This window comes from Balearica regulorum, chromosome 16 (assembly GCF_011004875.1).
Source record: "Balearica regulorum gibbericeps isolate bBalReg1 chromosome 16, bBalReg1.pri, whole genome shotgun sequence".
Classification (NCBI taxonomy): domain Eukaryota; kingdom Metazoa; phylum Chordata; class Aves; order Gruiformes; family Gruidae; genus Balearica; species Balearica regulorum.
This window is the reverse complement of record NC_046199.1, coordinates 9,006,082-9,018,310: the sequence shown is the minus strand read 5'-3', so window position 1 is coordinate 9,018,310 and position 12,229 is coordinate 9,006,082. Positions and strand designations below refer to the sequence as shown.

At 54.0% G+C, this 12,229-nt stretch overlaps 1 protein-coding gene across 6 annotated transcripts; it reads left to right on the top strand.

Moving 5' to 3' along the window:
• Positions 1 to 998: 998 nt before the first annotated feature.
• TBC1D20 (TBC1 domain family member 20) lies at positions 999 to 12,229 on the top strand. 6 transcript variants are annotated; one of them, XM_075768871.1, is made up of 8 exons: positions 999 to 1,158; positions 3,738 to 3,923; positions 5,147 to 5,227; positions 6,705 to 6,891; positions 7,684 to 7,785; positions 8,664 to 8,805; positions 9,478 to 9,662; positions 9,808 to 12,229. In XM_075768871.1, exons 1-8 carry the CDS (start codon positions 1,116 to 1,118, stop codon positions 10,061 to 10,063), a joined length of 1,182 nt encoding a protein of 393 aa, XP_075624986.1. In that variant the 5' UTR covers positions 999 to 1,115; the 3' UTR covers positions 10,064 to 12,229. The 6 variants fall into 6 exon arrangements, with proteins under 6 accessions (XP_075624986.1, XP_075624985.1, XP_075624984.1 ...); XM_075768870.1 differs by having other exon boundaries at positions 5,144 to 5,227; XM_075768869.1 differs by lacking the exon at positions 999 to 1,158 and adding an exon at positions 2,823 to 2,950.

Genomic DNA, 12,229 nt, shown 5'->3' with positions numbered 1-12,229 from the left:
CGCATGCCCTTCCTGTTCCTCAGCGAGTGCTGAAGCCTTGGCCTTCGGCTCCTTGTCCTCGGAGCATCCGTCCCTCGTTTGTTGTTCTTTGGGGAGGTGATGGCCACAGGCTTCCATGGTACTTCCGTTAATTTTACGAGGTAGAGTGGAGCGTGTAGGCCAGGTTAAACTGACTGAAGAGAAATGAGGCAGGAGAACATGAAACAGCCCATTTCTGTGCGGGGCACTGGCAGGGGAGATGAGATTTTTCACGTGCCCCAGGGTAGCTTTCTCCTCTATGACTTCATCCAGTGGAAATATATTGTACTTAATCTTTTATATCTTAGAATGATGTGAAAGTTGGACCGTGTTGACTGTTACCTTGATGTGCTGTAACGTAAAAGCACCCAATATGACGAAAATACAGCTTGTGGTTGTTTGCACTAGGTTGTGAGCCGCACAGGACCTTTAACCCCATTCTTTTGTGTTACTTCAAGTGAGGGAAGCTTGCAAACCGGAGTGCTTGCTGCTCCCTCTGAGCTTGCAGACATGGATGAGCCGTACAGAAGAGGGGACTGCAGCTGGCTGATGGTCCGGATGCCCCTCAGCCCTTGCACAAGGAAGCACAAGAGCCCGCGCACGGAGGGACGGTTCTGGACGGGACGAGCCCTTGCACGGGGCTGTTCTTGGCACTGCCCGCACCTTGCTGCCCCCGCTGATGCAATTCACAGGGGGTTTTAAGGGTATTGTTCTATGGGGGTGGCAGCAGCACTGGCAGACGTGTTATCCACCCTGCCTGCGCGGGGAAGGAGCCGGGCCGTGGGGGTGTTGGGGGTTTTATTTAATAAAACCCTTGAAACGATCGTCCCACTGAGGAGCGCGCGGGTTGGGAGGCGATGCACGTGCTGCGCGTTCCTCTCTGCGCATGCGCAACCGCGCCCCTTCCGCTCACGTGATTCCCCTGAAGGAGCTGCGTCTGCGCATTGGGGCGCTGTGACGTACCGCCCGCGCGCCGACGGCGGAGGGGCGGAGGGAGCGGGCGGGGGCGGGACGGGACCGGACGGCGCGGGGAGCGCGGAGCCCCAGCCCGGCCCGGTCCGGTTTCCGGCCCGGCATGCGCCGCAGCGCCCGGGAACATGGCCCGGCGGAGCCCGCCGCGCAACGGCGTCGGCGGCCACGGTACGGGCTGAGCCGGGCCTGGCGGGCGGGCTGGGCGGGGGGCGCCGGTTCCTCTCAGGTGGGCGGGGGCTGGAGCGCCCCCTGCAGGCGCGGCGGCGCCCCCTAGCGGCGGGGCGGGGCTCGACGCTGCCCTCAGAGCCGCCCGGTGGGAAGCGGCCGGGGGTCCGCCCGGGGGCCCGAACACTCCGCTCGGGCACACCCCCCGCGGCTGCGGAGCCGTCCCTCGGCGCGGGAGCGGGCTCTTTCGCCAGGCCGCGGGCTCGGGCAGGCGGGGAGCAGCCAGGGCTGCGGTTTGGACGCTGCCTGACTCGAGGCCGGGCCCGTGAGCTCTCTCGGCTTCGCGTTTCCAGGGCGCCCATCGCGGCAGTACCCGGGGGGGTTCTGCAGCAGCGCCGGGGCTGGCCCGGCCTTGCACGGCGCTGTGTGAGTGCCGGTGCCCGGTGCCTGCATGTTGTTTCAGCCGTTAGGAACGTAGGGCTGCTTCCCTCTCCGGAACCGCACTCCGGTGCGGGCCGTCATCCCTTTTCAGCCCTCGGAGACTGCGTTCTATGCGCACAGACGGGTGCTGTGCTCGTCAGTGAGAATTGTTCCAGGTGCTGCGGGTTTTAGCTGCAGAAGTAAATAAAAATCCACTCTCAGCCAGTCGGGTGGACCTTTCATGCTGGTGCAGTTTGAGTTACGGTGCGATAAGCCCCTGTGCTCATGTTTCTGTCTCTCCTTCAAAGTGTAACTGATGCGGCAAGTGAAGGTTTTGTGGGTGCACAAAAAAGGTTTTGAAACTTTTTTTTTTAATACTTGGAACTGTTGTCCGCTATACATTTGAATAGCATAAGTATTGGGGTATTTGCTGGTAAATCTTAGAAGAGGAGCCTGCAATACGTGCTCCTTCCTTCATGCTACTCCTTAAGTACTTTGTGTGTGAACAGGAGTTTCTTCTTCTATAGACTTTGTCTCCTCCTTCCCAAGGCTTCAGTATGTGACAGCTCAGCGTCTGTGTGTTGCAGCAGATAAGGAACAGCCAGCTGAGCGGAGCTGGTTTCTGTTTGTGTGCAAACACCTTTGCTTGCATAAGGGGCGGGAAAGGAAATAAAAGGAAATTCTAGTCACTGGGTGAGCGTTAGAAGCTTTAATGTTACCAGGACCTTGGTGTTTGGAGGGGAGTTGGAGATCTGTCCTAGGCTTGTTACAGCTTGTTTTCATCCAAAAAGTGTTTAAAAAGGGTGCTTTGAGGAGGGACAGCGTCCACTGCTTGACCTGCTTTAGCGTCTGCATGTCTGAGCGGCCTGCTGTCCCACCGTCTCCCGTGCAGACACCACAGAAAGCCACACTTCCAGCCAGGCACTTGCACACAGCTTCCCGAGAGCAGGGAGAGAGCCGGGGCAGTGCCGAGACGCTGGAGATGCCACGTGTGCAGAGGAACGCGCTCCTCGAGTCGCTGCTGGGAGGGTGGGGTGTTGAGAAACAACTGTTTCTCCATCAGGATCATTTTAATTCCTCCCACCCAAATCCTATTTGGACACATCCCTTATCAAATGAATCCCATTTGGATCCCAAGAGTAGTTGGATCTGTTGGAAAAGCTTTTAGGTAAAGGCAGCACTTGCAGCCTCATCCTGTGCTCCAGCCCTGCGTCTGCTCAGCAAAGCCTCCTTAGTGGAAACTCCTCCAGTGTGGGATATCAGGTGGCTCTTGACTGCCTCTCTTCTTCCTAACGTGAGGCAGCGGTGACAAATACCACGATGCAGTGTGAAATAGTGTCCTTTCTCAGCTCCCCAAGAAGCACTCTTGTGTCTTGTAAGTGCATTTAACCCATTTGAAACCAGAGCACCGTGTGCTTTGTGTGTTGTTCCCTTCCCTACCTGCCCCCAAGTTCGTGTGTGCCACAAAGCAGTGGTATTTGTTTAATACTGGCTAACCTGCGCATATACTAATAGCTGGCAAGTTTGTGTTTGTTGGGAGAAAAGTCAATATGTTTGTGATTCGCTGACTCTGGAATAATTATTCCCTTTCTCGTGACTGTTGCTGTCAGTGGAAATGCTCATACTTTTCCTTAGGACGGCTGCATCCCAGAGCTGCTGTCTAGCTGGGAGTTGGTAGGAACGCAAAGTCCTGGTCTTAGGAAACACTTGACACCTGAGCTGGCAGCTGCGTCAGAGCAAACAGTTGCAGGATGGCTTTGTACGGCTGTCACAGTCCTGACTGGAGCTGTGATCTGCTGGGGAGGGTGGGAGCTGAGGGCAAGGGATCCGCTTGGGCAGCGGTGGTGACTCCCGTGTCAGGAGAAGCAGCAGTTGCCTCCCGGGGTGGGACCAGCGTTGGGGGTGTCCTGTGTGGTGTGAGGTGCCCCCGGCGCTGAGCCTGTGGAGATGTGCACAGTCAGCTGGTGGGTCACCCACCGGGGTCATCCCTAGCCTGTCCTGGCAGGGCGCGTGCCGACTGTCCCATGTCATCTCCCTTGTTGTGTGTGTGACATCGCTGTGAATGTAATCACTGTGAGTGTATTTTGCCCCCCTGATCTGAGTTGCTGCCCGCCATGTGCTGGCGTTGCCTATCAGCTTACCTCTTTGTGATCTTCTTACAGACTTTGATTCTAAGAAGAAAAGAAAAGTGGCGGAAATTTATCAGGCTCTGAACAGTGACCCCATCGATGTGGCTGCGCTCAGGCGGATGGCAATCAGCGAGGGGGGGCTCTTGACGGATGAGATTCGTTGTAAAGTGTGGCCGAAGCTGCTAAGCGTTAATACGGATGACCTGCCCCCTCTCCCAGGTATGGAACAGCCTGGACGTGGGTGCTTTGGAAGAATGGCTCGGTGATCCCTGTGTGTGCTAGAGAAAGGATCGCAGAGGTTGAAGCGTGCACGTTCTGACCTGCCTTTTCCCTGTGTACGCTGATGTGTTTCCCACCAAGCTTGTGTGCAGAGGGGACTCGCACTGCAGCATGAACGCCGTAGCTTCACATACTGTATTGTACGTAAATGACAGATTTGGAAGTACATGACTTCATAAAAACAACATTTCCACTGTGCTGTGAGGGTGTTATTATCTTTAGTGACAGTGATGGAAATTGGTTCACTTTGGATGCAGCTGATGTGGCCCTGAGCAGTTAGCTGGTGTCTGTACGTTTATCTGCAGCAGAAAGCATCAAACTTAATTTTTGTTGCTCCCATGGAGAGGTGGCGATGCTGAACCCTGGCTTGGCCGAAATACTTCCAGGCATGGATGAAGCATTTTGTGGCATGAGGTGCATGTGGTGTTTGGTCAGGGCAGAAGCAAGGAAAATGACCTTCCTGATGAGGTACCTGCATGGTTTTTAAACCTTAGCAGTGCAGGAGCTCCAAGTCCTGTAGCTTTTACAGTCAATGTCCCCAGGACAGATTTTGTCATTGTTCCTGAACCTGTGGCCATTCAAAAGTGTTTGTCCCCCCCACGCCAGGCAAGAGCTGGATGTTGTTAGGTGATCAGAGCTGCTGGAAGACAACATTTAATTTCACGTGATCATGTAGATAGTTCAGTGTGCCAGCAATTTTTTTTTCTCTTCTTTTTTTTATGTATCTAAGTTACCCATGGGTGGGGTTTTCTTCTGAATTATTTCTATTTGATAAACTATTCTTTGTGGTCTCTACAGCATATCATGCCTTGCTGCTGCTGAGTATGCTTTGAATTCCACAGCAAAATTGTGGAGCAAAGATCTTTCAGGAACGCTGGGAGTGGTGTCAGTTTAAGCATTTTAACACATGTTGTTTAAAGAAATAATAGTCTCGTTTCCTCACACTGAAGGGCCGTTAATGTCAGAATGTGCGGCAGTGAAAGCGAGGGGACAGGGCTGGTGTGTGATGTACAAGAAAGGGGACGTACGATGGGGTGGTGTATCTGTGTGTGCAGCCTCATCCTCCTGCCTTCAGCAGGGTTTCTTGTGACTCCCTCACCCAGCTCTCTTCCCGATACCTTTGCACTACTCGATGTTAATCACATTCCTCTTTTTCTCAGCAGGAAAGGAGCTGCGAGAGGACAATAAAGATTACCAGCAAGTGTTACTGGATGTGCGGCGATCCCTGCGCCGTTTCCCACCAGGTGAGAGGGGATTCTCTTCCTCCTCTGCAGGGGAAACGTCTGGGGCTCCTCCTGCATCACACCTTACTCAAAGGTTGTGGTAGGATGGGCACTCCATTGCTCCAAGAGCCTGACTTCTAGAAAACCTTTTCCTTGTAAGCTCACAACAGCTTCTTCATGCAGCGGAGCTGTCCTGCAGCTGTCTGCTTCCTTCAACTGCCTGTGCTACAGCTTGGTTTTGATGTGTCTCTTCCAACCTTACATTTCCCCCAGCCCCATTGAGCCCCTGTTCCAGCAGGCTGACACCTTCGAACCGTTGCAGCACAGGGAGGCCCGGATCCTGCGTGCCCCTTCCTGTTGTGACCAGAGTTAGGACAGATGGAGTACTTGAGAAATGTACCATTTGTTTCAGTTTATTTTAGACAGTGGTCTAGCCCAGGGGCGTGGAGGGAGGGTTTGTCAGTGCTTAGAACAATTTCTTGTGTAAAACAGTCTCAAAATCGGGTTCATGCACCAAATTTAAGAGAACTCTGAACCTTGTAGAAGCAAAATGTTTTTGCAGTTGTTTAGCTCTGATGGGTGGCTGGTGCCTTCTTGTACTATTTATAAAACATTTAATCCAGCAGCTATCTAACTCTGCGGAGCAGTTGTTATTTCTGGCCAGAATCTGCTTCCCCCTTCTGCTGCTTTTATTTTGTGTAAACAGTTGATTCACTCTGATTCTCTTTTGAGTGCGGATACTGTGTGCAAGCCTGACTCCTGAAGGGTCTGCTAGTACAGATTTTTTTGCCCTTGAATGGCAGCCTCCTGCCTATTTTTAGACGCATTAGCGGAGCAGGGGAAAAGGAGAACTTTGTCATTGCAGGATCTCCACTGGGACTTTCTGCTTGGCCTTTGGGCATTTTATCTGTTGACAAGGACTGCCAGAAACTGGCTGCAGCTGTGCGTGGCAGGAACAATGTTTTTCCTCTGACATCCTGTCCGTAAACACATGTTGTTAGCAGGGGACCGATATCAAGTTGTAGCGATGGAGGCCTTGCAATCTGATGCAGTTGGCACAGTTTCTGTGAAAATGGGTCCTGTTTAATTTTTTGTAGAACTCCTGGGAAATTAAAAATTATTAAAATGTCCTCAGTAGTGCTGGATGTGCAGCACAATTCGCTCCTCACAGCACCGTACAAACATCAGTAAACCCTGCTCCCGTCCTCCACCGTGACTTCCTCACAGGTAGGGGCACTGCAGCTCCAAAGGTTAAACAACCTAACAACTAGCCGGCTTCCCCTGGGCCATCAGAGTTTTGGGGGGCAGAATTAGGGCTTGGGATATTTTTTCTGTTAGTTTTACCCCCCCTCTCCCCTTTGCACCACATCCCTTGGGATCAGGCGGGTTGGTAAATGCACAGGTCCTCTCCTTGCCTCCTACAGCCACCTTCACTCCCACAGCAAGCACTGGTAGGTGACAGAGCCCATCCCACTGCCACCTGGTTGTGTCCCCACAGGGATGCCAGATGACCAGAGGGAAGGCTTGCAGGAGGAGCTCATCGATATTATCCTCCACGTCCTCAAGCGCAACCCACAGCTGCACTACTACCAGGGCTACCATGACATCGTGGTCACCTTCCTCCTGGTGGTGGGGGACAGACTGGCCACAGCTCTGGTGGAAAAGCTCTCAACGCATCACCTCAGGTACTCACCGGGCTCGGCTGGAGGGGAGGAGCCGCCTGCGTGTCCTCAAGCTGTGGGGATGCCTGTGCAGATGGGGCTGGCCTGGAAGGCAGAGCCTTGGGTTAAAGCCGGCTGCCTGTCACGTCTGTACCCAGAGGAGCGTTGTGAGAGAGCAGCATGACCACGCGATAGCATGTGGGCCTGCAGGGAGTTGTGCTCTGGGGAAGGGATAATTGAAGGCTGTCGGTTAATTTGTAGTGTCTCTTGAAGGTGAAAAAGCCAACACACGTGCATTATTCATAGTTGTCTCGCTAGCTCTGCTGTCGGGGCCTCTCTGGCTCCTGGGGGCTGGCTCAGCACGGTGCCTCCCACTTGCCTTATACAGCCCTGGGCAGTTTTGCACTGAAAGGGTGGTCTGTAGAGCCGGCGTCCTGAGCCCCCATGTCAGATGACTCTCCTGTTTGCGCACTGACATGAGAACAAGCCTTCAGCTGGAGAGTGGTTGGGAGGGATTCTCCCAGGTTTTGGGTGCTGGAAAGGCTTTACAGCGCATTTATACACTGCAGCAAAATAAGAAGCGTCAGCTGACACCAGCGTGATTGGGTCCAGGTTTTCTGTGCAGTTCGGCCCTGTGTGTCCAAGACAAGCAGGAAGGAGGCTGTCCCAAATAGACAGATTTCCTTGGGGCTGGGGGCCACTCTGCCAGCAAAGCTGTTTATTGCAAGTACGTTTATTTACCTTCTGGCTGCCTCCCTGGAGGGAGAGCTCACTGACATGGTTGCTTGTCAGAGCTTCTTTTAATTCTTTCCTTAGGGATTTTATGGACCCAACGATGGATAATACCAAGCACATTTTAAATTACCTGATGCCCATCATAGACCAGGTGAATCCTGAGGTGCATGACTTCATGCAGAGGTACGTAGTTGTTCCCTCAGAGCCTCTTAACTCTCCCCTGCCAGTCTCGCGTTACTGTTCATGGGGGTGTTTGCACCACAATGGCTTCCTCAGGGTGAGTTGCCAGCTGACCCACAGCTAATGGTGACAGTCCAAAGCCATTTGGCACTCTGCTTCCAAGCAGACCCAAACCTGTGCTGCCTGTTTTGAGTGGTTTTACATGGTGCCATCTTTACCCCAGTGGTCTGCAGTCTGTATTGGAAAGGCTGGGGGTTTGTGGACAGCGTCATACAAAGCTGCCACAACTGCTTCACATGCCCAGTTTTGTGGCTGCTGTCACCTTGTTGTGGTTTGTTGCTAGTTCTGGGGGTAGTTCCCAGGTTGTGCAACAGGGACGCACGGGTGTAGTCTGGGCAGAATAAAGCAGAAGCAGGAAGGTAAGTGGGAAGGTTCAGTCCAGAGTCCTTTTCTGGGCAAGTGTCTCTGTTACTTTTCATGGCCAAGATGTCTTTCGGTACCAAGCTTGATTAGAAACTCCCAGAAGTTAGTAAGCCTTTAGGGTGGAAAAGAATCTGAAAAGTTGACTGTGCCACAGGACTTCAGGTGTCCTCAAGTCAGCGTGCCATACAGTGACATGGTACGTCACACATTCAGGTTCTCCTGAAAGCATACTGTATGGACCCCTACTGTGGACTCCACTGGATGTGAGACAAGTAGTACCTTGCCTTGGGGTTGTATCAAAGGTACAGTTCGTGGATGTGGACTAAGCTCTGAATGCTCTGCCAATAGCCAGGTCTATCTCCCCTCCCATGGAAGCACAGGGATCCCCCAGGAGCATTTCAGCACTGTTCCCAAGCTGCTGGCAGCAGCTGACCTAACAGCACTTTCTCTCTGTGCAGTGCGGAGGTGGGAACCATCTTTGCTCTCAGCTGGCTGATCACCTGGTTTGGGCACGTTTTGTCTGACTTCAGGCACGTCGTGCGATTGTATGACTTCTTTCTGGCTTGCCATCCGCTGATGCCCATTTATTTTGCTGCTGTGGTAGGTATTGGCCAGAGCGATAGGGGATTAACTGAACCACTGCAAGGCTGCAGAGGGGGGCTGGCAAACCCAGTGCTGCTGCTGTCCCTGGCTGCACCCAGTTCTCCAGTGGCCCCCAAGGCCAGCAATGTCCTTGGTGGTGGAGGGCAGGTGGGATCCAGGATTGCTTGACACAGCCGGGGGGTGTCCATATCTTCAGGCTGTTCTAGTTCAGTGTTGTGGAGGCAGCGTGACTTTGTGTTTTTATGTGCTGGCCCTGCTGCCAGGCACTTCCTTGGGTGCTGGGGAGCCTGTCGGGCTGTGGGCAGCCCTGCGCCGTGCGTCCATCTGCCCTTCTCCTACAAGGAGAACAAATCTCTGAGGGCAAGTCATGGAGTCAAGCCCTGCTGAGGTTCTGCTTGTGTCTCTGACCTGCCAGTAGCAGGCTCTGCTCAGAAGACAGACATAACTACACAGAAAGGGGCTTTCTATGTCCTCGGTCTCGGGAAGGGTTTTGCATTTTTCTTCCAAGAGAGGGAATGCTTCACTGCAGTGTGTCGCCTTGAGGAAGGGCAAGTCTTTCAGCTGGAAGCGACATGTTTTTCTCTTCTGGCTGTAAAGTGAGTGCCAGTGAGTGACAAGGAGTTATCCTGCTTTCCTGGCTGTCCTCAGTGCTCTCACTCCTCTCTGCAGATCGTGCTGCACCGGGAGCAGGAAGTTCTGGACTGTGAGTGTGACATGGCCTCTGTCCACCACCTCCTGTCCCAGATCCCACAGGACCTTCCTTATGAGACTCTGATCAGCAGAGCCGGGGACCTTTTTGTCCAGTTTCCACCATCCGAACTTGCCAGGGAGGCAGCTCAGCAGCAGGCTGAACGGTGAGTGCAGGCCAGCCCATGTGCCCATGTGTTCTGTACATTCCCATGCCAGGTCTTGCTTCCTTGTGAAGATCTTCCTCCATGACAGGAGGCTGGTCCCAAAGGCAAGCCGGGGATGCTCCTTGACCAGTTCCTTCTCTTGCAGAACTGCAGCTTCCACTTTTAAGGACTTTGAGTTGGCATCAGTGCAGCAGAGACCAGACACTGTGTTGAGGCAGCGCTTCAGGGAGCGGCTCCGAGGGGAGGAGCGGACAAAATCCATCTTGACAAAGCCAAGGACCAACCGCTTTGTCAAGCTGGCGGTGATGGGGCTGACAGTCGCGCTGGGAGCAGCTGCCCTGGCCGTGGTGAAGAGCGCGCTGGAGTGGGCACCCAAGTTTGAACTGCAGATTTTCCCTTGAAGCCAGCGGAAGAGCCTTCCCTATCACCACATCCTTCCCTGGCAGGAAGGGGTGATGTTTGATGAAAGGACGTGTCTGGAAATGACCTATCTGAAGATTATTTTTTATTCTTGCTGCGTCCAGTGACGCTTTTGGCCTTTGCAACAGAGACTGATGGGAACCAGCCCAGCGGGATTGTTCCCCACATTGATGATCTTTCCTCCCCGTGCAGGGGTGAGCAGATGGGCACTGCCACCGTCTCATGAGGAACTGGAGGTACGGACGAGTCAGGCTCTTCAGGCTGTGCACAGGTGACTGTACGAGTGGAGAGCCCTGCGTGGGCTATGCCAAAAAGATCCCGTGTTCTCTGTTGGGGATAATTAGTGGGAGCGAGGACAGATCCTCGCCTGGAGGAGAGCATCATGGCAGGGTTTGGCCTGGGTGCGTGCATGTGTGGGGGCAAGGCGCTGTTATGCTCCTGAAGAACAGGGGAACCCTCTGGCTCTGCATCATTCTCATGTGCAGGCTGCCAGCACTCCTACTGTCTGCGTTCAGCTTCCCTTTCCTATAGGCAACCTCTGAGTAGAGCCAAACCTCTCACAAACCCCTGCCAGTGCCCTGCCGTGAGGTTGTCTCCAGTGTGTAATACTCCCTGGCTCCTTTTGCTTCCTCATCTTTGTAGCCTGATCTGTTTACAGGAGAGAAGGGCAGGGGACAGGAGTGGACCTGCAGGACTGCCAGAGGGAGCTTAGCTCTCTGTCGCTGGGGCTCCTTCGCTGGCAGTAGCGCGGTCGTATCTCAGGTCAGCGAGGTGAGAGACGAGTGTCGCTCACCCTGCCTGAGGCATGTGCTGTCATGTGCCAGATCACGTCACCACGAGAATTAGCGGCACCATAAACACCCGTTGCAGACTTCTACAGCTCTGGAAGCAGGCTCTAATGCAGAGAAAGGTTTTTTCCACCTTGCGAAACACTTGCACAGGACAGAAGTCACTGCGATAGGAAGTCTGTCTTAAATCTCTCCCACGAGCTGATCAGACTTCAGCGTCACTCTTCAGAGTAACACGTGAGGGATTTTCCCGGAAAGGCCACCTCCAACCCCTGCGTAGCTCCCGTTTCCCCACTCAGTCCCATTAACAGTCCTAGTGCTCCCCTGCCCTCCAAGCTAAGCAGCGAATCCTTCTAGACAACTTGGTGTCCCATTGAGACAAAGCCAATAGACACTATATGCCTCTACCTCTCCCCTGAGCTGCTAAACCTCCCGCAAGTGCCCTTACCTGTCCCTTACAGCTCCCACCCAGCTCCCCCGCCGTTGCTGTGTTGTGCCCAAAGCCACCTGTGCCCTGCCCAGGGGCTGCATACCTGAAAATCAGGTGTTGGTTGAAGAGTTACAGATTTCTGGATGGAGAAGAAAACTCGTGCCCTGCAAAGCTCAGCACCCTCCTGTCCCAACCCCCTGCCTGGTGGTTTATAACCGCCTCTGTGTTAGTTCTGGGTTGTCCCCTGGGCCCTCAGTCTTGGAGGACCTGTGCCTTTCTGATGGTCGGGCTGGCCAGAGGGCATGCGGGCAGTTGTCACATCTGACCTGTGTTTCCATGAAGCTCTGAGCAGAGAAGTTTCCTTTGCCTCTGCAAGCTGAAAGCTGGAGTGTGTGAATCTGCAGAGGCAGGGCAGAGACCTGTTGCCTCTGCTGCTCGCTGGTGCCAGCAGCTGGCTCATGCCAGGGCTGTCTGCTGTTGGTGAGAGCTGGGAACTGCTCATGGGTCTCCCCTCCTAGCATGGGTGAAGGCAGAGCTGGTTGCTGGCCCTTGGCACCTCCCCAGGGCAGCGGTGGCGCAGGGTGGAGGGCTGGGTGATTTAGCACTTTAGAAACTCATGGTGCAGGAGAGTCTGTGGTGGCTGCGGTGACCTCGGGCTGCTGCCAGAGGTCCCAGGACCCCTCTGTACACTCCCCCGCTGCCCCGAAGGAGGGGATGGCTGGACCCCGCCCCGGGGGGAAGCCCCTGCAGCCCCCCAGCTCTCTGGCCATGATGCACTTTAGTTCTTGCGTTGTCCCTGCGGGAGGAAGGGCCTGGGAGGAGACGGTCGCTTTGGGTGCTTCATTTACTCTGTACAGACTTACACATACCTGTGTAAATGCAGATTTGTACAAACCCTTTAACTGTAAAATAAACAGTTAACACACTTC

What these genes read in the sequence shown, in the direction of transcription:
- TBC1D20 (XM_075768868.1), top strand. Translation starts at nt 2,896, where the DNA reads ATGCAGTGTGAAATAGTGTCCTTTCTCAGCTCCCCAAGAAGCACTCTT. An exon ending in AAGAAGCACTCTTGTGTCTT is followed by an intron (nt 2,951 to 3,737) that starts GTAAGTGCATTT and finishes ATCTTCTTACAG; the next exon opens with ACTTTGATTCTAAGAAGAAA. An exon ending in TGACCTGCCCCCTCTCCCAG is followed by an intron (nt 3,924 to 5,143) that starts GTATGGAACAGC and finishes TCTTTTTCTCAG; the next exon opens with CAGGAAAGGAGCTGCGAGAG.